Source organism: Dipodomys spectabilis, unplaced genomic scaffold, assembly GCF_019054845.1.
Source record: "Dipodomys spectabilis isolate Male_0828 unplaced genomic scaffold, ASM1905484v1 ptg000297l, whole genome shotgun sequence".
NCBI lineage: Eukaryota > Metazoa > Chordata > Mammalia > Rodentia > Heteromyidae > Dipodomys > Dipodomys spectabilis.
In genome coordinates, this window is record NW_024870974.1 from 5,475,870 (window position 1) to 5,498,366 (window position 22,497).

General features: G+C 36.2%; 1 protein-coding gene across 1 annotated transcript in view; it reads left to right on the plus strand.

Moving 5' to 3' along the window:
* Tacr3 (tachykinin receptor 3) overlaps nucleotides 1-19,730 on the plus strand; it is a 47,188-nt gene extending 27,458 nt beyond the window's left edge. Inside the window, exons 4-5 of the mRNA XM_042701826.1 lie at nucleotides 18,180-18,376; nucleotides 19,415-19,730. Of these exons, the coding sequence (XP_042557760.1) occupies nucleotides 18,180-18,376; nucleotides 19,415-19,727 (510 nt within the window). The 3' untranslated portion in view covers nucleotides 19,728-19,730. The remainder of the gene's footprint in view (nucleotides 1-18,179; nucleotides 18,377-19,414) is intronic.
* The last annotated feature ends 2,767 nt before the right edge of the window (nucleotides 19,731-22,497 follow it).

Genomic DNA, 22,497 nt, shown 5'->3' on the forward strand with positions numbered 1-22,497 from the left:
AATAGCATACCACCATGATTACCGTAAACTGTACTCTAGTGCCTTGATCCATGGAAGAATACAAAAAGCAGGATTCTGAATGTCAAAGGTTTGTGTTCTAGTTCTGGCATCTTAAATACACCTCCATCCTTCTTGGATCCTATTGGTTGAAAATTATCGTTGTTGGAAGATTATAAAGTAGGACATTTGGAAATCAAAATTCCATTTAGTTTATTGTAAAGGTGATGTACAGAGTGGATACAGTTGCATAAAGAAAGGAAACGAGTACATTTCTTGTCCAACAGTGTTACCCCTTCCTCGTTTTCTCTCCCCTTCCTTCCTCCCAACTCCCCTCCTCCTCAAATTGTAAAGTTCATTTCCAACATACTGTCCTGCATCACTGTTGCATTGGTTCACCCTTTGTCTTCTGCTCAGCACTTCTGTGATTCCCCCACCCTTCCCTAAATCAGATAAACTTATATACAAGACTAAGGATACAGAAATCAAATACAGTGACAACAGGGGATAATGCTTCAAAAATGAAAGAAAAAAGAAATAACTGCAAACAGTACACCAAAATTCCAATTTTAAACCTAACACCATACTTTTGACATGTCAGGCAATTGAACCATGTTGATAATTCCTTTGTCTCCTGCCATTTTGTACCATTTTCAATATGGGGAATTTCAAATCTCATGTTTGGCCATACATATCTCACTTTTCTCCTTTTAAGCTGGTTGTAGATGTTATCAAGACTTACCATCAAGATAAGTTATACTAAGATTAATATTACTTTCCAAGGTCCCCAAGATTTTTCTATGCATTAAATGTAATTAAAAATACGAATGGCAAATTCCAATGTATATAGTTGCTCATGGTAACCATAGAAACTGCAAGAACAGAAGACAAATTTTTATTCATTTTTTAATCTCTCAGATTTAGCAAAACCCATTGAAAGTGGCTGAACGAGGATGGTGATAGCACATTTCTCCACCATACTTTATGATATTGTGAAGCTTAACATTTATCTCCTTTAGCTTCCCAGCTATAGCAGACTCACAAGGTGTGTAAATATTTTTCACTGAACATTTTCCACAATAGTAAGAGCTGGGAGTAATTGACACGTGTCTGAAATGCTGAGTGAATAGTCCAACACTTTCCTTGCTAACTCCTCTCTGTTCTTCATGAATCATTTTTGTGATTAAATACAACTTGAAATTATCCAGATGGCTTATGCTTCCAATGATAATACTTCCTATAGACATTCAAGTTCAGACAGAGCCCAGCTATGACTACCTGGGTTTATGCCTCCCTCCTGTTCCTATACTCCTACAACACATTTCTACTTTTCCTGCACATCTGCCTCCAGTAGCCAGACACAATCTTGTCATGATAGTTATCCTTATTATTGATTTGGGTACTAGACATAATTTCTTCCATGTTTTATCTACTAAATCATCGTCCTAAGATTCTGAGAAATGTAGGAGTATATACTAGTATTGCTAATCATAAAACCATATGATCATCTTTCAAACATATATCTTACTTTCTTTTCTTTTTCTCTTCCTTCCTTTCTTCTTTCTTCTATTCTTTTTTCTTTTTCTTTGCTAGTCCTGGGGCTTGAACTCAGGGGCTGGGTGCTGTCCCTGAGCTTTTATGCTCAAGACTAGTGTTCTACCACTTGAGCCACAGCTCAACTTCTGGCTTTTTGGTAGTTAATTGGACAGAAGAGTCTCACAGACCTTTCTGTCTAAGCTGACTTTGAATTGTGATGCTCATAGAAATGCTCATAGAAATACTTCCCCCAAAGGGGCTGGGAAGATAGCTCAGTGGTAGAGTGCTTGCCTTGCATGCATGAGGCCCTGGGTTCGATTCCTTAGCACCACATAAGCAGAAAAAGTCAGAAGTGGTGCTGTGGCTCAAGTGGTAGAGCGCTAGCCTTGAGCTGAAGAGCTGAGGGACAGTGCCCAGGCTTAGAGTTCAGGCCCCACGACTGAGAAAAAAAAAGAAAAAGAAATACTTCCCCCTAAAATAAAACAAATAATGACATTTTATGTAGAAACTTGTGGTTATTTCCCAAGTAGTTTTCATCCAGATATTTTATCATTAGTTTCTATGTTGGCTGATGAACCAGTGAATACCAGAACAACATAGTTGCCTTATATCTCTTCCAAACTATGTAAATACATTAACCCAACAGGAAAAAAGTATGAAAAATTATGCAGCAGTTTCTTTAAATTTTTTATTTTTAATGTGTATGTATTTCGATTTTCTTTTTAAATTATCTTTAAGTGGTTTTTCTTTCCTCCATGGAAGAGATATAAAACAAAATAAAGTCAGGAAACACCTGAAACTTGGGATGGTTTGAGTAACATTGCCATTGTTTCTAGTTGAAAAAAGGAAGTTTACTACAAATCACAAATCCACCCCGTCCATGCTACAATCTCTAATTGGGAGAGCCTGCCTACCGCCCCCATTCCAAGGTCCTCATTGCCAATACCACTTGCTCTAAATATCCTCTCTGTTCTTGGAGCTGACAGCAGATGGAAATCATTTTGAAAAATCTAGAAAACCTTCTGCATGCTTCCCTTAAGCAATGATGCTTGAGAAGAGGAAATGTTTATGAATTTATTTAAAACTGAGAAAGGATAAAATATATTTAAAGTAAACACACACACACGCACACACACACACACACAGAATCCTTTACAATCCCTGGAAGTTTGTCTGTGGATAATCCGTTGGTATTTATGTTCAAGGCACTGGGGATTTCTATCTAGAAAATAAATCTTTGGGGGGGGGGGGGAGGTTGTGTGTGTGTAGGTAGGTACTGAAACTCAAGATCAGGACACTGTCCCTTACTTTATCACTCAAGGCTGGGACTCTACCACTTGAGCCATACTTCTCCTTCTGACATTTTGCCGGTTACTCAGAGATAAGGGATCTCACAGACTTTCTTGCCCAGGCTGGCTTCCAACTGCAATCCTCCACGTCTCAGACTGTGGTCTGCCTAAGATTATAGGCATGAGCCACCAGCATTCATTTGGAAAACAAATCTCAACACATGAAATCTGAAACAATCGCCACAATTTTCAATATTTCAACACACACATACACACACACACACACACACAGAAGACTTGTGGATTTTTTATGAAACTTTTTCAAATAAAATTAACTCTGATTTTGATAAAAAAGATTTTTATCAATAAGATCATGTTGATAGAAACAGGCATTAAATATGAAAGCAAGAGGAGAAAGAATCAAAGTGAGGGACTTTATAAATAATCGCCAAACTCTTTTGGTGACTTTTTTTTTTTTTTGTCGGTTGTGGGTCTGGGCGCTGTTCCTCAGCTCTTCAGCTCAAGGCTAGCGCTCTACCACTTGAGCCACAGCACCACTTCCGGCTTTTTTTCTTTTTGCTTATGTGGTGATGGGGAATCGAATCCAGGGCCTCATGCATGCAAGGCAAACGCTCTACCACTGAACCATCTTCCCAGCCCCTTTGGGTGACCTCTTAGATATGGAAAATGGGAAATTCTGTCTCAAAGATTCAACTGATAAGAAAATGTAGACACTGTTGATAGAAAAGAGAGCTCAAATGAGGGGATTCAGGTTTGCAAATGAAGATGAATTAGTGAAGGAGAATCTGGGCAAAATGGGCCATCCAAAGCTGTAGCAATGGTCCAGCTGAGGCTGATGATAACTGATGGTGAAGCCTGTAATCAGGTTTATATCTGTACTCTGTTACTCTGACTAGAAACTTTTCCGGAAAACATTCTACTAGGCTGATTTCATGGCATAATAATCACAACCCACTGGAAATCTTGAGCACCAACCCTGCTGCTCACCACTCATGTTTCTCCACATTTCCAGGCTGAAAACCAGGTCAGGAATACAGTAAAAAAAAATCATTTTACCAAAACTGTTGGCCTCTGTTTATACTTATTTTATTACTTTTGTTTTTTAGTTCTAATTTAGGGAACGGATTTTTTTTTCATGACTGCAAAAACAAAAATTCATTGAGAGGGGCTGGGAAGGTGGCTCAGTGGTAGAGCGCTTGCCTTGCATGCCTGAGGCCCTGGGTTCGATTCCTCAGCACCACATAAGCAAAAAAAAAAAAAAAAAAAAAAAAAAAAAATTCATTGAGAATGTTGCTTCTTATTCCTAGAGGTTATTAGTTTATGACAGGTTATAAAATATCCTTTGAAAAAGAGGAGCTAATAACTAGCAGTTCTTGAAGCTATGTGGGGACACTCAAAAAGTAAGAAGGTTGTTACCACCTGCCTTCATCTGTCCTGATTTAATTTTGCTTCATAATTATATGGCTTGTATTAATAACAGTGTGTAGTCTTTTAGCTTCTGACCTTTAGCCAGCAGGAGTTGTATTTGCGGCTGTTTATTTAGCATGGTGATGGACTGATTGGTACTGACTCATATTTATATATTTTCTCCAGCTTCTATTTTGAAAGGCTATGTTTATTTGGAAAAGCACTAATTGAATTGGAGAAATCTGTTATCCAAAGCAGAGCAAGTACAAATAAACTACAGAAGAATTAAACCCTAAGAGAGTGAGCTCAAGACATTTTCTATTTTTTAAATCATTCAACCAACAGTAGAAATCTTCTCACTTAAAGTCAGTAAATAAGCTGTCCCATGGAACTCTATTACTGTATTTTGTAATTAAGATTATAAAACATGGGTTATTGTCTTTCAGACAGTCAGTGCTTCCATGTTTAGTTAATTACCTTTAATGATAATTAAGCTATATCTACATGCTACAAGTCACATACATGATATGATTTAGAAGCTTTATTATCATTGCAAGAAAACATTATGCTTAGCCAGTTGCTGATGTAACCAAGGTTTAGAGTTTTGAAATTGATTAAAACTATTGTCAGGCAAGTGGAAGAGTCTGATTTTGAACATAATCTTAGCACTAAGGTCAAGGAAGTTATCTACTGACTTTCTACTTCCTTTAAAAGGTTAACGTGATTTATTGTGAATGTTAGAGAAAGAAGATAGAAGGTCAAAGAGTGCGGAGATCATATCACAACACTAATGCTTTTTAAAAGACTTTAAAAAAAATTATTCTTAGGGCATAAAGAAAACAAGCCATGCACCAGGGACTTGGGTTTGGTTTGGGCTTTTGTGCTGATCCTGGGGCTTGAACTCAAGGCTTGGATGCTATCCTGAGCTTTTGTGCTTAAGGTTAGAGTTCTACCCCTTGAGCCACAGTTCTACTTCCAGCTTTTTTGGTGGGTTAATTGGAGGTAAGAGTCTTACAGACTTTTCTGCCCAAGCTGACTTGGAACCATATTCCTCAGATATTGGCTTCCTGAGTAGCTAAGATTACAGGCATGAGTCACCCCAATATTTTTTAAGAAAACAAATTCCTTCTGTAAGATTAATTCTCTAATGTTGTTGTCCATGTAACTAATGATACATTTTTATTTCATCTGATGACCCATTAATAATTATGGCAACTGTTAGATTTTATATTTTATGCTACCTTTTATCACTACCTTTCTGTACCTTTTATCTACAAGTAGATTTGTTCTTGCTCTTCATTACACTGTTTACTTTTTTCTTTATGAACTTTCATCCAGGTTTCGGTGTACCTTTTCAGGACAGCAAGATTTAAATCAGAATTTGATTCAATGGCCAGGCACTGGTGGCTCACACCTGTAATCTTAACTACTCAGATCTGAGGTACTCAGCTACTGAGATCTGAGGACCATAGTTCAAAGTCAGCCCAGGCAAGGAAAGTCTGTGAGACTCTTATCTCCAATAAACCACTAGAAAACTGGAAGTGGCACTGTGGCTCAAACGGTAGAGCGCTCACCTTGAGCTAAAGAGCTGAGGGATAGCGCCAAAGCCCAGAGTTCAAGCCCTAAAACCAACCAAAAAAAAAAATAAAAAGAATTTGATTCAATGTTTTCCATGCTCTTTTTGACCAAGTAAATCCTCACAAACATTATTTTCTGTTCTGTCTCTGAAAACTATGTAATCATCTCTAAACATTATCTGTGTTCTCTTATTTTACCTTTCCTTGAGTAATTTTTTAATTTATACATTAATTATATATTATTTTGTACATTTCACATTAAGTAAGCTGTTTGTGACTACTAGACATATTCGTGCTTGTCAATAGTGACTTATCATTTAATAATCACTCACAATTAAAATATATTGTAAAATATATTCTAGACACTATTACAGTACAGTAAACAGATATAAAAAATAAGGTAGGATAAAATTGCCAAGATTCAAAATAAGGATTGACAATATTCCAAAGAAAGGTAGAGTATGTTATTACGAATTAGTTCTTGAATTTATTGTAGAATACCAAACCAAGTCATGTTCTTTACTGACTCAGTGCTTAGCACAGTTCTGAAAATATGAATAGATGAATAAAGCTTATGTGAATTGGCTTCACATCTTATACAAGAAATAATGTACAATTATGTGCTATGAATTGCCCAGGGTCAAAATTATTTAAAGCGAGAAGATTCTGGGATAAGTTACTCTCAAATTCCAAAGCAGCTTCCCTGCCTTAGTTTTGACACACACAGAAAGAATCTTACTGTTGAAAGGATTAAACTGATTTGGAATGTATCCCTGATTTCACTGCATTTGTCATTAAGTAAAATGTTTCTAAGCCCTGCAAGAAGTGTTGATTCTTGACACTATGTCCCAGTAAAACAAATCAGCAGTTTATGCCATGTGCTCATTCATCTTTATAAAATTCCAAATTCCTTGAATATTAAACCATACTGAAAAGCAATAACAAATCTACAGAAGTATACTGCTGCTTTATTTTGTAGGAGAATACTATGTGGACCCTTCACAAGACTATATTTGTCACCACATTCCCTGGGCAAGTTAGGTAATTTTATAAAGAGACAAAGCTAAAAGAACGATGAATGTCAAGGGGGTATGCTGCTAGACTTGAGTATTGAAATTTTTCATGGCATATTTGGTAGCCTAGAAAATACTTATGCAAGGCTCTCATTCTACCCAGGCCTTCATCTGGTAATATCAACTATAAATCTATTTTCTAAATCCTTCCTAACAAATTAAGAACAAGGGAAGCTGAGACCTTCTCCTCCTAGTGTTCCTTTGGCTGACAGATTCTGTATAGGATTGATAATATATAACTGGAGGCAACTGGTCAGAAAGAGCAGGTTCAACCATCCATCCTCACCAAAAGGGCAGCTATGTAAATCAAACATTTATATGTACAGGACTTGCCATGGGTACCACTTGCCATATGTACCACTATCAATGTCCGTTATAGGTCATGATATGATTTAGGGCTTACTTTGCTACTGCTCTTATAATTAAAATGACAACAGTACAGTCAAAATTCAAAAACTGAAACTTGCATATCCCTACCTAGCTTCATTAACCTGCTCAGCCAACGAAGTATCTTTCATAGTCTCAGTTTTACTCTCCTTCAAATTGGATGGGAATAATAGATATAAAAATCACCTTTGTTGTCCGTTATGTTACACATAATGATGTATCTCTAGGATGACAAATAGCTGATTTCTGTCCTTTTACCCTTGTTAGTATTTATTTGTATTTCTAGTCAGGCAAGATTTTAGACAGATATCCCTCTACAACATTTAGATATTAGGTTCCAAAAGAGGCTTAATTCTCTGTACATCTAGCTGCTTTATCCGTGATATTTCCATGTCTGGTGCTCTGACAAATCATTCATACACCTCCCAAACCTGTATTTAATCTGTTTTTATTTAGAATTCTTTAGATTCAATGGGATAATACATTGTGATTACTTTGTGCCTTTCAATTCTCAGGTATTATCCTCAGATTACTTCTGCCTCATTATTCCCCCATTCTCCAACAAGAAGTGACAGCCTTATACAAATCTCTGAAATAAGAATTTCTAAAGCCGTGTGCTGTCCTTATCTAAGCCCAGACAAGAGAAATGATTTCCACTGATACCCTTCTAAAGGAAAACATACAAACCCCACATAGAAAATCTGCAAACAGCAAAAGAACCCTAAAATCACCAAAAGCCACCTATAGAATAGTAGTTGCATAACAAAAGTTTGAATAATAATTGGGATAAATAACATTCTTCCAATGCTACTCATAGTGATTATAAGGCAGGAAATCAAATATGAAATAAGTCACTTTATATAAACAGTATCTCACCAGAAACTGAAAACTGGTGAGTGATGAGCATGACTTAATATGCCACAGTAAATCCAACCTTGAAAACAAAACATGTTCTCATTTTTAAATGAAGATTTCACGGAGAACAAGAAAACAATGTTTCACTTACTTGCCTCTGAACAGAAGCCAAGTCTCATCACCATGGCATTTTCTAGCGGTAGATTTTTGATGGCATTCCTAAAATAGTTCAGAACCAAACCAATCTCTTTCATTGGGAAAGAGATCGAACAGAGACATCTGAATCCAATGCTGTGAGCCAATGAGGAATCAAATTAACCTCTACTTAGAGATCACCTGAAACACAATGAATGGCGATTCTATATCTCAATCCTCATTGCTCTCCTCTTCCTAACAGATTTCCAGTGTTCTGCCATTATTGGGAATCAAAACCCCCCAATTTTTTAAAATATTGGGAACACCTTTATGTTATCTCCTGTTACCTTTTTTTGGCTGAATCTTCTCTGTTATGTAGTGATCACCAAGCTTGTATAAAAAGGTCACTTGTAACTTAGTATACACAATATTTTTATGTAGACATTTCCTCTACTACAAATCATCTAATTTCTGACATTTCTCATCCACAGGAATCTGTGATATTTTATCCTCTGTAACATCTCCAGTTTTCCTGAAACAGTGTGGGAAGGAGTGAATGTGATATCTTAAAATATATTTCTAGAATTTCCAAAGCAGAGGATATTGCCCCACCTCTGTGAAAATAACGAACCAAGAGAGTAGAAACACAGACAAGTCATTTGGGGTTTCTTTTTCTCAGATGAATGTCACACTTTATCTTAAACAAAAGAGAAGATGCTGATATTTGTGTTTTGTTTTAATTTTATGTTCTCTGTATTATAATGAATATAGAGTCTCTGTTTAATTTTTTTTTACTTTTAAAAACATTTATTACCCTGGTGCTGGTGGTTCACGCTTGGAATACTAGTACTCAGGAGGCTAAGATCTGAGGATCACAGTTTGAAGCCAACCTGGACAGGAAAGTCTGTGTGACTCTTACCTTCAATTAACCACCAAAAAGCCTAAAGTGGAGCTGTGACTCAGGTGGTTCAATAGTAACCTTGAGCACAAAGAGGCTCATGGACCCTGAGTTCAAGCCCCAGGATCAGGGGGAAAAATATGTATTGCTTTTTTATTACTCAATATTTTATTCAGTAAGTTTCACTTACCACCAATATTTCAGTAAAGCTAGATACATATCAAGAACAGATTTTCTTTTAGAACATTTGCTATTTTTCTTGTAACTAATGTTCTGGTAACTATTTTTATACAAAATATGCTGTCTTATTAGTGAGGCTTGTTAGTCTTTAAGTTGCAATGAAAATCATAGACTCAATGCCATCTCCAATATCCCCGAGGTTTGTCTCACCAACATCATTGTTTCTGAGACCATTGCAGACAGGTATGCTATTATTAAGCCCACAAGGATTTCCTGCCTTTCCCTGGGGATGCGTGGCTGGACAGGCTAGGAGGATTCTCCCTGCATAGTGTTTGCAGATAGCTAGCCCTTGAAAATTTCCTCTGCTTAACTTTATAGGACAGAGGGAACAGAACCTGAACAGAGCTGGGGGAAAAAATTGAAGCAAACCCTAGGAAACCCATCTTCCAAAAATAAGACAAAAGTGCAAAAACTAGACTGAGCTCTACTTCCTGAAGCAGAACAAAAACAACCAGATCACTTAAATTGGGCATGATAAACCGTATCATGAGATCATTTGATCTTCAAGAAGAAAGTGAAGAAATCCACCAAAACACTAGACAATGTTCTAATCAAATCCATTTCTTAACTAGTGGTGTTGAATCAGACTTTATTAATTCATTTAGCCCACATTTCTGGAGCATTTCCTATGTGCCATTGGCTTTTCTAGACCTCTAGAGCACTGACGATTAAGAAACTAAAAGACATTAAATGACATTAGTCTAGGTTTCCTAAGCATAACCCACATTTTCACCTCATGTGTGGTGAGACAAAAAGCTGCCTCTCAAATTCTCTTGGAAGCCTTCCATCGTAGCTGAAGATCTATAGACTATTTCCTTTGGCATTCAACCTTACAGGAATTTTTTTCATCCTCCTCTATATTGCTTCCAGTCTATATTCTTCCATCACTGCCAAACTAAACAGTCAAAATCATTTATTAAATACTATGCAACCTATTCAATATGTTGCAGAGGAGGTCATGGGGAAAGTGGGCAGATAAATAGAGAAATAATGAGTAATACAGTCGTAATATTCCAAGCACAAATGTGAAAGGGGATGGGTGTGACTGGGAGTGATGACGGAGCACCATGGAGGAGGTAACACTGATCAAGATGCATTGCACTCATAAACAGACACTCTGATTCGTACAACTTTACACAATCACGTAAAGATAATCTTCGAAAGTCATTTATATGTTTATATTCCTCCACATCTCAGTGACTCTAGTCCTTTCAATTTGAATTTCTTTCCCCGAGCTCCAACAGAGCTGCTATTTTCTAAACCATCTCTTACATGGCTAGAAACTAAATTCTTATCTTGCTGAAACTTTGAAAAATGTTCTACAGCATTGGAAATATTTCCTCTAAAACTTCCATTTTATTTTCCTCATTATATTCTAGGGGCCTTCTTACCAAGCTCTGTTCTTTTGCTTATGCTTTCCATTCTAGTACTATCTGACTTCTAAACATTATTCTTGCCATTGGTCTAGACTATTTGAATCCTGGAAGTACCAGTGACTATATCAATGCCTTTTATTGCTTTAAACTGCAGATACTAATTTCTAAAAACCAGCAAGTTCTATCAGCATTGCTCCTTCAGAGGGGAATAGGCAAGTGATATCTCAGAAATCCTTTGCTCTTATCAAGAGGACCATTCTGCAAGCTAAGCTCAAAGTGACAGCTGCAATTGGTGTTTTTGAGTTGTTAGTAAACCTAGGATGAGTCTATCTTCTTACTTAGCAAGCAGGCTTTCTGTAAGAGATGAGCATTGAAAACAGTGTAGACCCTATGTAACCTAAAAGAAGCTCAAGTGAGAGGAACAGAGTTTGGTCTAACCACTTACATTGATGAAAACAAGTCTACAAGCAATCTAACTCCTTCTGTCCATATTCATTTTGACTGAGACCCTGTGCAGTACTTTGCTTTCTACTTTGCTAGAAGGCAGCCATAAAATATAGTCTCCTCAGCAAGTCAAACATTATATTTGAAGCGTGCACTCAGTTGCCATTATAAAATAGCTGAGATCAGATGCTTTAAGCAACGGAAAGTTATTTATCACTGTTTTGAAAGTTGTGTGTCTGAGATTCACCTGTCAACAGGGTTAGTTTCTTTCAGGGGTTAAAGATAACCTCACCTCATGTCTTCTCAAGGAGGCTGTGCATTATCTCTTCCTTTGATAAAGTTGCCATTCATATTAACCTGATAACCTTTTGCTGTCCCCCAGGGATTTAAATTTCAACATAAGGATACAATATCTATAGTATTCTGCCTTGTATTGGTCCTCCTAAATTCATGTATATCTCATCAGCAAGATGCATGTATTTTATCTGAATAGTCCCAAATTCTTTACTCATTCTAGTATGAAACTCCCAGAACATTTTTCTACTGGTCAGCCCTATCTCTATTTCTGCCTTCTGCTCAGATACTTAGGTAGATCCATATATATATATGTATATATATATATATATGTATATATATATATATACATATATATATATTATATGTATATATATTATATATATAATATATATACATATAATATATATATATGTATATGTATATATATATATATTGTTCATAGCGGCTTTGACTCTGGCTCAAGGCGAGTGCTCTACCACTTGAGCCACAGTGCCACTTCCGGTTTTCTGGTGATTAATTGGAAACAAGAGTCTCGCTGGACTTTCCTGCCTGGGCTGGCTTTAAGCTGTCGATCCTCAGATCTCAGCCTCCTGGGCAACTAGGATTACAGGCATGAGCTACCAGCGCTCAGCAAGTTCTTTTTTGTTTTTAAATCAAATGGTGGTTTGGGCCATCAGCCTAGTGTTTTCTCAAGAGTATCCTCTCTGATGTGGAGAGGCTGAACATTTTCTGGGTCTTCAAGTTAAGCCTCTCTTTTGCTGTTGAACAATTCCTTCTTCAATTATTTCTCTTTCCTCTCAAATAAAAAAAGTAGATTGTGAGCCCAGCATGCAGGAGCAGACATTTTCCCTGTTTTTCCATTTGTTTGGTCAAAAAAATTATCTTCTGGACCACTTTGCCATGTTTCTACAGGTATTGCGAAGTTGTTTTTTCACTTGGGACCAAAGTTATTAAGAATCGTCTTTGAAGCTGAAACACCAAAAGCTAAGCTGTAATAACCCATGAAATAGTGGGTAAAATAATGAGGCTCATAATTTTGATTTAAGAGAGTGTGATGGTTCATTGGAGAACCCTAATTGAGAGTACAAGTTCAGAGCAGGGGTAGGATATAGTCTATTGGTTGCTTCTTCAAGTCACATGCCCTGAGGAAATTCTAACCAAAACAAGAAGTTTCATATGACACATTCATGCAGATTTTGAGAAATAATACATGTTCACTGAAGATTTTTTGTTGTTGTTGTACTACTTATTTAATTTCCTAGACTGGTTCTTTTCTTTATGACCTCAACCTCAAACTCATCCATCCAACTCTAACTAAATGTGATAGATACTAATAGCTGTAGGCATTTCATTCTAACCTGTACAAGATACAAAAGTCAAAGGAAAGTTTCCCTTCGATACATGAGGAAAGGGCATTCACCAATGTATGAGATGCATTTCAATCCTGTCCTTACTAAAAACTAAACACTCTACCTTGTAAGAGTTCTATCACTTGTTTCCACTTCCCCTTCTTCAACTTCCTAAACTAAGGAAAGTAGGTACCCCTGTCCACAGTTGCTGCCACGGAAAATAATTCCCATTGCCTGAGATACCAGGATGTGTCTTTTGGCCACAAAGAATGTGCAACATCAATCAATCTTTCTACATAGCCACACTTCCATCTTGTCTAACAATCTCAAAAGCCTTGGGTCTCAGGACTTAATATCTATCCCACACTTCCATCTTTCCCAATAATCTCCAAAGCTTTGAGTCTCAGGACTTAATAAATGATTTCCTTTCCAGCTTAGCATTCATAGCCTGTCTGTGCTGGTCCCTGCAGCACATTGAGATTACTTACAGTATTTGTACATTTACCATTGCTCAAGCTAGATGCTTCCAGAAGCTCTTGTCCTTTGGAAGATGATTACAATTGTGTGATCTTTTTAAGCACTTCACAGATCAAAATAATTTCTCCTACCCAGAAGAAATTTTGTATTTCTATCAAAAAAGAAGTTACTGAAACTTCAATTATCTATAATAACTCTACAAGGTTTTGTGGGGAGAGAGATAAGGTAACCGCACAGCACTCAGAACCTGATTAATGAAACTGGAATCTCTTTGTAAAACTACTTAATCATAATTTTTAAAAGAAGTAAATAAAATGAAATATAGCATAAGAATTGTTTTGATTAGCTGAATGTTGTACCCCAGAGGGTTACAATTTAATGTATCCCTCTAAATGCTCAGAACTGATCAGAGTCATCCCTGCCACAATTCTTCCAACTCTATCTGTTCCTCTTCCCTAGACTCATCTCCATTGCCCAATGTTTTTATCACTTATGAATTGTTTCACTTCAGAGGAGCCTTTCTTTTAGAGTCTTTTGTTTTGAGTTTTGTAAACGCTTCAAATACATTGCTAAAATACTTTCCAAGAATCTACACATAAGAATTAGAAAATGAAACCATTTTCCATGTGCATTTTAATTTTACCATGTTTTAGACTCTGATCACTTTAGTAGGTCTTCACTGTTATTGGAAAACAATTTCATATATACACAATTTGGGTCTGAAACTTTCACATTTACACGCTCATAGGTACTTCACTTGAACTTAGTATTTATCTAGAACAAAACTTCAAACTTTCATATATCCAAATGATGTATATGCTTAAATAATTTTTGTACTTATCTCTGCACCTTCATTTATTTTCCATAAAGAGGAAATAGCATGAGATGCTATGCTTATTTTATATACACATACCATTTTTAGCTGAAAAAAAAACAAATGATTCCAGTAGTTAATGACTGTAAAATCTTGGACATTACTTAACCACCTATGGGTCTGCTTCTTTCATTTGTCTGCTCACATTCATCATTTTAAGTGTTTCTGCACCTCTTATGTGTAAGACTAGGCTAGATGCCTGCAATACATCAGTGAGCAAACCAACCAGAAAGGCCTTGATCTTTTATACTGTGGCCTGAGAAAAAAACAAAGTATAAGAAAGTAAGAAGCAAATTGAGGGGCTCTGGCTGTTCTGGAAGGGCAGATAACAAATATTAATAAACAGGTCAAAATAGAAGTCACTGAGAAATGGGCAACTGTATAGAAGCTTGAAGGAAATGAAGACATTAGGCAATGAGTATTTTAAGTAAGAATGTTCTAGAAAAAGGAGCAGCCATAGAGAATAGGATGTATGGCAGAGGTCTGCTTACTTCATTCAAGGATTCACAGATGTATTCATATTTAAGAAATAAAATCTCAATAGTACTCCCTTCATTCAGCCCAATAACTCTTCTGCCTACATTTAACAGATATGTTTTTAGTTAACCGTTGTCAACCATCCATTACTACAATAAGCAATCATATTCTCATAAACACTATTTTTAATTTTGTTGACACATTTATGCTCACATTTATGCATTTTGCCAAAGATTTTACTTTTTGGGGGGGGGTCCAGTCGTAGGGCCTGAACTCTGGGCCTGGGCGCTGTCCCTCAGCTCTTCAGCTCAAGGCTAGCGCTCTACCACTTGAGCCACAGCGCCACTTCCGGCTTTTTCCTTTTTGCTTATGTGATGCTGAGGAATCGAACCCAAGGCCTCATACATGCAAGGCAATCGCTCTACCACTGAGCCACCTGCTCAGCCCCAAGATTTTAATTTTTTTTATTGTAAAGATACTTTACAGAGGGGTTACAGTTACATTAGTAAGGTAATGAGTTCATTTCCTATCTAACATTTGTGCCTCCTCCTTTGTGTTTCCCCTACCATCCCTTCCTTTCCCATCTCCACAACGCCTCCCTCCTCACCCCCTGAAGCTGTAAAGTTTGTTTCAACATAGTGTCTTGTATATCTCATTGTTACAATGGGTCATCCTGTATCCTTATTTCAGCATTTTGTTATTTCCCTTCCCCTCCTCAAATTAGAAAAATATATGTACAAGATGCAGGACACCGAATCAAATACAGTCACAACAGGGGTTATACCGTTGGGGAAGAACATACAAAAGATCCAAAAAAATCACATAATACATTATAAATGCATTAAAAACAACAGCAAGAAAGATAAAAACCACTTGTGTCCTTATCTTGGGGTTCATTTCGCTTTGCATCATCTTATATGGTCATATGTACATAGCTTTTGACCTTTTCTGCTTGTCTTAAACATGTACTAGTTATTGAAAATAAGGGAAACCATGGGACCTATGTTTCTTTGGGCCTGGCTTACTTCACTTAATATAATTTTTCCAAGTCTTTCCATTTCCTAACAAATGAGGCAATGTCATTATTTCTGATGGAGGCATAGAATTCCAGTGTGTGTGTGTGTGTGTGTGTGTGTGTGTGTGTGTGTGTGTGTTTGTGTGTGTGTGTGTGTGTCTGTGTGTCTGTGTGTGTCTGTGTGTGTGTGTATACCAAATTTTCTTGATCCATTCATCTACTGAGGGGCATCTGGGTTGGTTCTGTATCTTAGCTATGGTAAATAATGCTGCGATAAACTTGTTCAACCACTTTGGAAAGCAGTATGGAGGTTCCTCAAAAGTCTACAAATAGAGCTCCCCTATGACCCAACAATCCCACTTTTGGGCATTTACCCAAACAGTCACAAACAAGGCTATATACTAAAGCCACTAGCACAACATTGTTTTCATTATACCGTCAGCACCAAGGTAATGAATTGTTCTTCTATTTCCCAATATTTTTTCTAGAGTCATTTGTGATTTAAAAACTATTTTGAACTATAAGGAGGAAAAAAGAATACGTAAGAGCCTGAATTTTAAAGATGTTCACTTTGCCTAGAGAACGTAGCTCAGTGATAAAGAACTTGTCTAGCATATATAGGGCCCTGGGCACAGTCCCCAGCACCACAAAGAAACAAATCAACAAGAAGTCTGGAAAGACCTTAACATAGTCCTATGAATCACAATAGTCACATCTTTTCAGCCTTGCCTCTGTTTCCAGATGTGCAGCTGGAATATAATAAGTTGTTAATCACACACACAACAAAAATATAGTAAGTTGCTAAATACATGTGCCATAAATATTACAATGTAGCAACTACTTGAATTTTACAACTGTGTGAATGAGACAAGTGAAGACATTTGAATGCAGTACATAAAAAAAAAATCAAATGACTTCTAGTGTGTCCAATGATGACATTCTGTGAGCTATTGACCTGGATTTTCTGCTTGGATGGCCAATTTCCCATCAGTTCAATCCCAGTCACCTGAACGGAGCTGGGGATAGGCCCTAAGGGAAGCTTTGCGTTCTGTGTTGATCTATTTCATGCTTTGTCTATTTCCAGAATAATGTTTCTCATGACTCTTAACCTTGCCAACTTCCATTTGAATTTACAACTTGAAGTCAGATGACAAGGCCAGTTTATAAATAATACAATTTCCTGGTTCTAACATGCCTCATTGGACTTATATCAGGATTCTCTCTTCATTATGTTCATCTTGCTGCTACTAAGCTCCAAAATGGTTTTGCTTAACATAACTTATTCGAAACTTTCTACAATTCCAAAATTCCCCAAGAGGTATGGAAATGTAAACTGATTAATGATGGGAAATATTAAAAGAGATCATCAGAGAGTATTAGTTTAACCTCTTTGCATAGCAATGTTAGTTTCAAATGCCTTTGATTCTACCTTCCTCATAGACCAAGAAAATGGTAGAGATTTCATTTCATTTAAATATACTAAGAACATCCTCACATTAAACCTTCTGTTACATAACATATGCCATCATTTACCATCTACTCATTCTACACATACACATATATATTTACCATATATATATATACATATATATATATATATATATATATATATATATATATATATATCTCCAACTGTATACCAGACATGTAATGCTGAGACATCTATGCATTTCAGGCATTCAAGGACAAGTAGAGGGGAAATAGAAGGTGACATTCTATTTAACCTGGGCCTTTTAAGGTATTAAGACTATGGAATGACAGGAGTTTTACCTGTGATTATCAAGCTCATTAAATTAGTTTTATAAACCAATTGCCTATTTACAGATATAAAATTAGTTAAATTCCCTATATTATTGCAAATATTCATATGCACTGTACAGGAAATTTCCCCTGGTATGCTATTATAAGAGAAACCAAATTAATATTCACAGAAGTTTTCCTAGTGTGTATGGTATTAAAGAAATTAGAATAGTCTTAAGCTATGGCAAGACTATGCTACATAATGAAAAATCAGCCCAATCTTGAAAAACGATATTCTTATTTCCATGGTGACTAAGTTTCCCTACGTATAATATCTCTACTATTATACAGGACAAGTAAGCACAGCCAAATCCTAGCTCCTCCTTCTCTCTTCAATCAGACCTTTCTGGACCCTTGAAAACAATTTCTTTAGAGCACTTAAAACGTAAGAATTTGTGTTTCAGTAGTGTCATTCACTCACCTGGATAGGTTGAAATAGAATAGTTACAACACCATACATTTTTGTAATATATAACATATGTTAATATATTAACCTTTACTATTTTTAATATTAACTCTTCCTCAGGCATACTGTATATTTTATACACTTACCTACATTGATAAAAAGAAAAATGGGATTATCAGTAAGGCAATGAAATCATGATCTGTAATTGTTTGATAACTTGGCATAAGTGGTTTCTTTCTTTCTTTGTAGGTTGTAAAGATGATGATCATTGTGGTGGTGACATTTGCTATCTGCTGGCTGCCCTATCATATTTACTTCATTATTACTGCAGTCTATCAGCAGTTAAATAGGTGGAAGTATATCCAGCAAGTCTACCTGGCTAGTTTTTGGCTGGCAATGAGTTCCACCATGTACAACCCGATCATCTACTGCTGTCTGAATAAGAGGTAAAACAAAGGTACCAAATACAAGCTAGTTGTCATCCCCAGACTTCATTGGGAGCACATGTTGTTCTAGTTTCTTGGTGCTAATTTAGAAACCAGAAATACAGGGGGATGAGAAAAAAATCACCAAGAGGAATGGAAAGATTGGGGGTTTTTAACACCTCCTCCTCCTTCACAAAATGTTCTACCTTAAAGCTTAATGCTCAGTGCAGTATTCTTGGAAACTCTGAGGGTCCTTTTTATACGGACCAACCTCTCCCACCAGACAGAATGAAGGTAGAATGTGGTTTGCCTATCTTCTTTGTACATTCACCACATGGGGGGGAAAGTTAAATTACATTAAGGTTGATAATTCCCTTAATTAAACTAGTATGTTTTGAGCACCAATAGAAATGTAAGTAATTGCATAATCTAAATCATAAAGTGTCTATCCAATTAGGGCTCTCCCATACTGTGCCTTAAATTTGTTAAATACCGAATTACCTCCTATTCTATTTCACCAATTGCATAGGCCATACCTCAATTTAAGGCATTGCACAAGCAATGCACATGTATATAATCAGCTTCAATCAATGATTTATAAGGATAAGGATTTTATGCTCACATATATGATTAAATTAAACACCATTTAAGTTAACCATTAATTCTGCAATCAAATGAGACTTTAGTTTATAAATGTGTCATTATTTCTGGAGAAGCTATTTTGAAATACCATATGCCATTTTAAGTGCCTTAACTGGGCAGTTTAATGCAATTATGCCCCTGTAAATGTACAAAACCATTGCAAAAAGCGGTCATACTGATAACCTTATGCTATGCTTTTGCTAATTGATGACACATTTCTCTCCAATGGGAAATTAAGATTCCTTTTCAACCAAAATTTAGAGAACTGACACAGGTGGCATCGATTCTTAGTGTGAGTAGAAAATCAAATTTTACAAAATGGTGTAATGGCATTAAGTAAGATTTTCTGTGGTTGCTAAGGTAAATTTCTATTTGCAAGATGATTTTTCTTTTTTCTACTTGTGGTCTGCTTCTCAGATTCAGAGCTGGGTTTAAAAGAGCACTTCGCTGGTGTCCTTTCATCCAAGTGTCCAGCTATGATGAGCTGGAACTCAAGACCACCAGGTTTCATCCAACTCGGCAAAGCAGCCTGTACACCGTGACCCGGATGGAGTCCATGACAGTGGTGTTTGACCCCAGTGATGGAGAAAACATTAAATCCAGCCGGAAGAAGAGAGCAATCCCAGGAGACCCAGGCTTCAATGGCTGTGCCCGCAGGAATTCCAAATCTGCCTCCACCACTTCAAGTTTCATAAGCTCCCCCCATACCTCTGTGGATGAATATTCTTAAATCCATTTCCAGAAGTGAAAGATTGCTGTAGATCCTCATGTTTACCTGTTTTCTTCCTGTCCTAGATACTCTTTAGAAAGGAGCAACATTTAGGCAGTTAGGCTTAGACTGGACAAAAGTAATATAGAAATATAACAAAAACACTACTAGCCCCCACCTCCCCCAAAATGATATAAGTTTTAAATTTATTCTTGAAAAAAACTCGATTGTTGTATGCAACAAAAATATATATGAAAAATATTTGTAATATGTTCAATTTCTGTCATTTAAAAATTGCAATATTTTTGTGACACTAAAAATGACATTTTTTTCCCAAAAGAATAAAACTAGTTAACATAATACTCTGGGTGGAAGGAAACATGACAGTCCATAAAAAAAATTCTCCTTTACTGCTCTAAAATAAAAAGTGAAATGATTCATTTTCCCACAAAAAGAGAAAACTAACCTCCAAAAGGAGCAAGTAATGAAAACCATTATGCAAGAGAACTCATAGAATAAAGACCTTCAGAGGTTTCAAGATTTCATACGAGATATTTAACTGAAAAGGAAATCTAGACAAATCATTAAGTAGGAATCCATGTCATCAACCTGATTAATTTTTTCCTATGAGTGACCAAAAAGTAATTATTCCATTTTGACTATTACATATTTTAAATATGAAGCTAGTATCATTATCATTTTATTTTTCATAGATTTTTTAAAATTTACATTTGAAAATGTAAGACACTAACCATGCCTTCTAATGCAGAAAGGAAGAGTCACATTTACCTCTGTAACTTGCTGCTTTTGTTTCAGGCAAGAACTCCAGTGATTCATGGTATGAAATCAGACAAGAGCACCTCCCATTTCCAAGGGCAGCTTCTCTCCCCTATAGTTGAAGGCAAAAGTTTTAGACATTAACTGTACCAACTATATTGCATCCTCCCCTTCTCTCTTAACTAGAAAATGAGCAAGGACCAGGAGAAATGATTGGAATATATTTCAAGTGCAAATTCTTAGGGGAAAAAGTTATAAGGGTTATAAAACAAAATATAGTTGACAAATAATAATTTATACATAAGTAAGTCAGACAAGACATAGGAAGGCAAGTCAACTGTTGGAGGGGGAGGAAGCTGCTGCGTAATTTAAATATGTGTGAGCTAACACCATGTGAGCAGGAGTATTCATAGACCACACACTTACACACAAAGTCCTCTTCTTTTCTCTGCTTAGATAATTCCAAAATATCTAATTATTATGGAAAAAAATGAGGCAGTGATCTAAAAAAAAAACACTCATTTTCTTACAAGAAGAAATTTCGCACACGCATGCATATATTTTCCTGAGATCTATAACAAAACAAGGAATATCTGTACATGTAGAATTTATCTTCCAGACTTTATTCCTTATGGTATCTTCCCTTAAATTAGGAATTCTGTCCATCCTACTCAAGAAACCAAAAAACTCCCTGAGAATGTGGATACCTAGTACAAATTTCCTCTTTGAAATACTCGGTTAGGTTTTAAAACTGCCTAAAATAATTACCTCTCACACATCAATTAAGTCAGGTCTCCATTCACATGAGAACCAAGTAACTTTTTGAAGGGCAAGATAAAAAGCAATTATGCAAAGGCAAATCATGGTCTATTACTGCCATGGCTTTAATCTGCAAATCCTCCTTATTTTGGAACCAAAATCAGAAATATCAAATTGTTACAAAGTGTTTGCTATTTGAACAACTTAACATGACCATGTTTGATCAGAATTTCTTTGAATAATATTAAATAAGACAAATAGATTCACATATGAATGTATATATACAGTCACATAATGAATGTAACAATTTTAAAGCATTATTCAAAATTCATTCTGAAATAATAAGTGGTTATCATAGGGTTGCCTCAAACAACTCCACAAAATCTCTAAAGCTTGTCTGCATGTTCTAGGCAGTCAAATGTATGATTATTTAATATCTAATTGTTTGAATATAATGATTTAAGTGTTCATTTCTAAAACATTTAAATGCTTAGCAAATGTAAAAGTAGCAAGGAAAAAGCTCATATGTAAAAGCAAGTATACTTTTCTTTAAATGTACGAATAATATGGGATTTGTATAATTAATATGTAAAATAGATGGGACTATATTCTGCTTTAGATTATCAATGTGAAGTTTGGCCTTCAAATTTGTAGTCATCCACCACCAAACTACATAGAAATACCTAACTCTTGGCCTTCGCTTTTGTTAGGAGAATTCAACTGAATGTGCTAAGTTATCTCTGAGAAAAAAAAAGATTCCCTAATGTCAGTTATTTTGTTTGTTGTTTGGATGGTTTTTTAGTAAATTTGTCTGCCACTACACTGCTTATGGAGCAATAGGCCCCCCAGTGTTGCAAATATACCTCTCATGTGTTTTAGGAAAACAGACGTCATTCACACCATTAATCATAGCATTTAAAGCAAGAATTACAAGGCAGGAATGTGTGTGTGTGTGTGTGTGTCTGTGTGTCTGTGTGTCTGTGTGTCTGTGTGTGTGTGTGCCAATGTGAACTGGAGGCCTTGGCTCTGACCCTGAGTTTTTTTGCTAAAGGCTATTTCTCTACCACATGAGCCACAGCTCCACTTCCAACATTTGTTAGTTTTTTTGAGGGGGGTAGATAAGAGTCTCACAGTTTTTATTTAAGTTTAAAAATATTAAACAGGGAGGAGTTGGGGAAGTGGGGAGGGAAGGGATGATAGGGGAAAAACAAAGGAGAGTAACAATGCTCTATAGGAAATGTACTCATTACCTTAA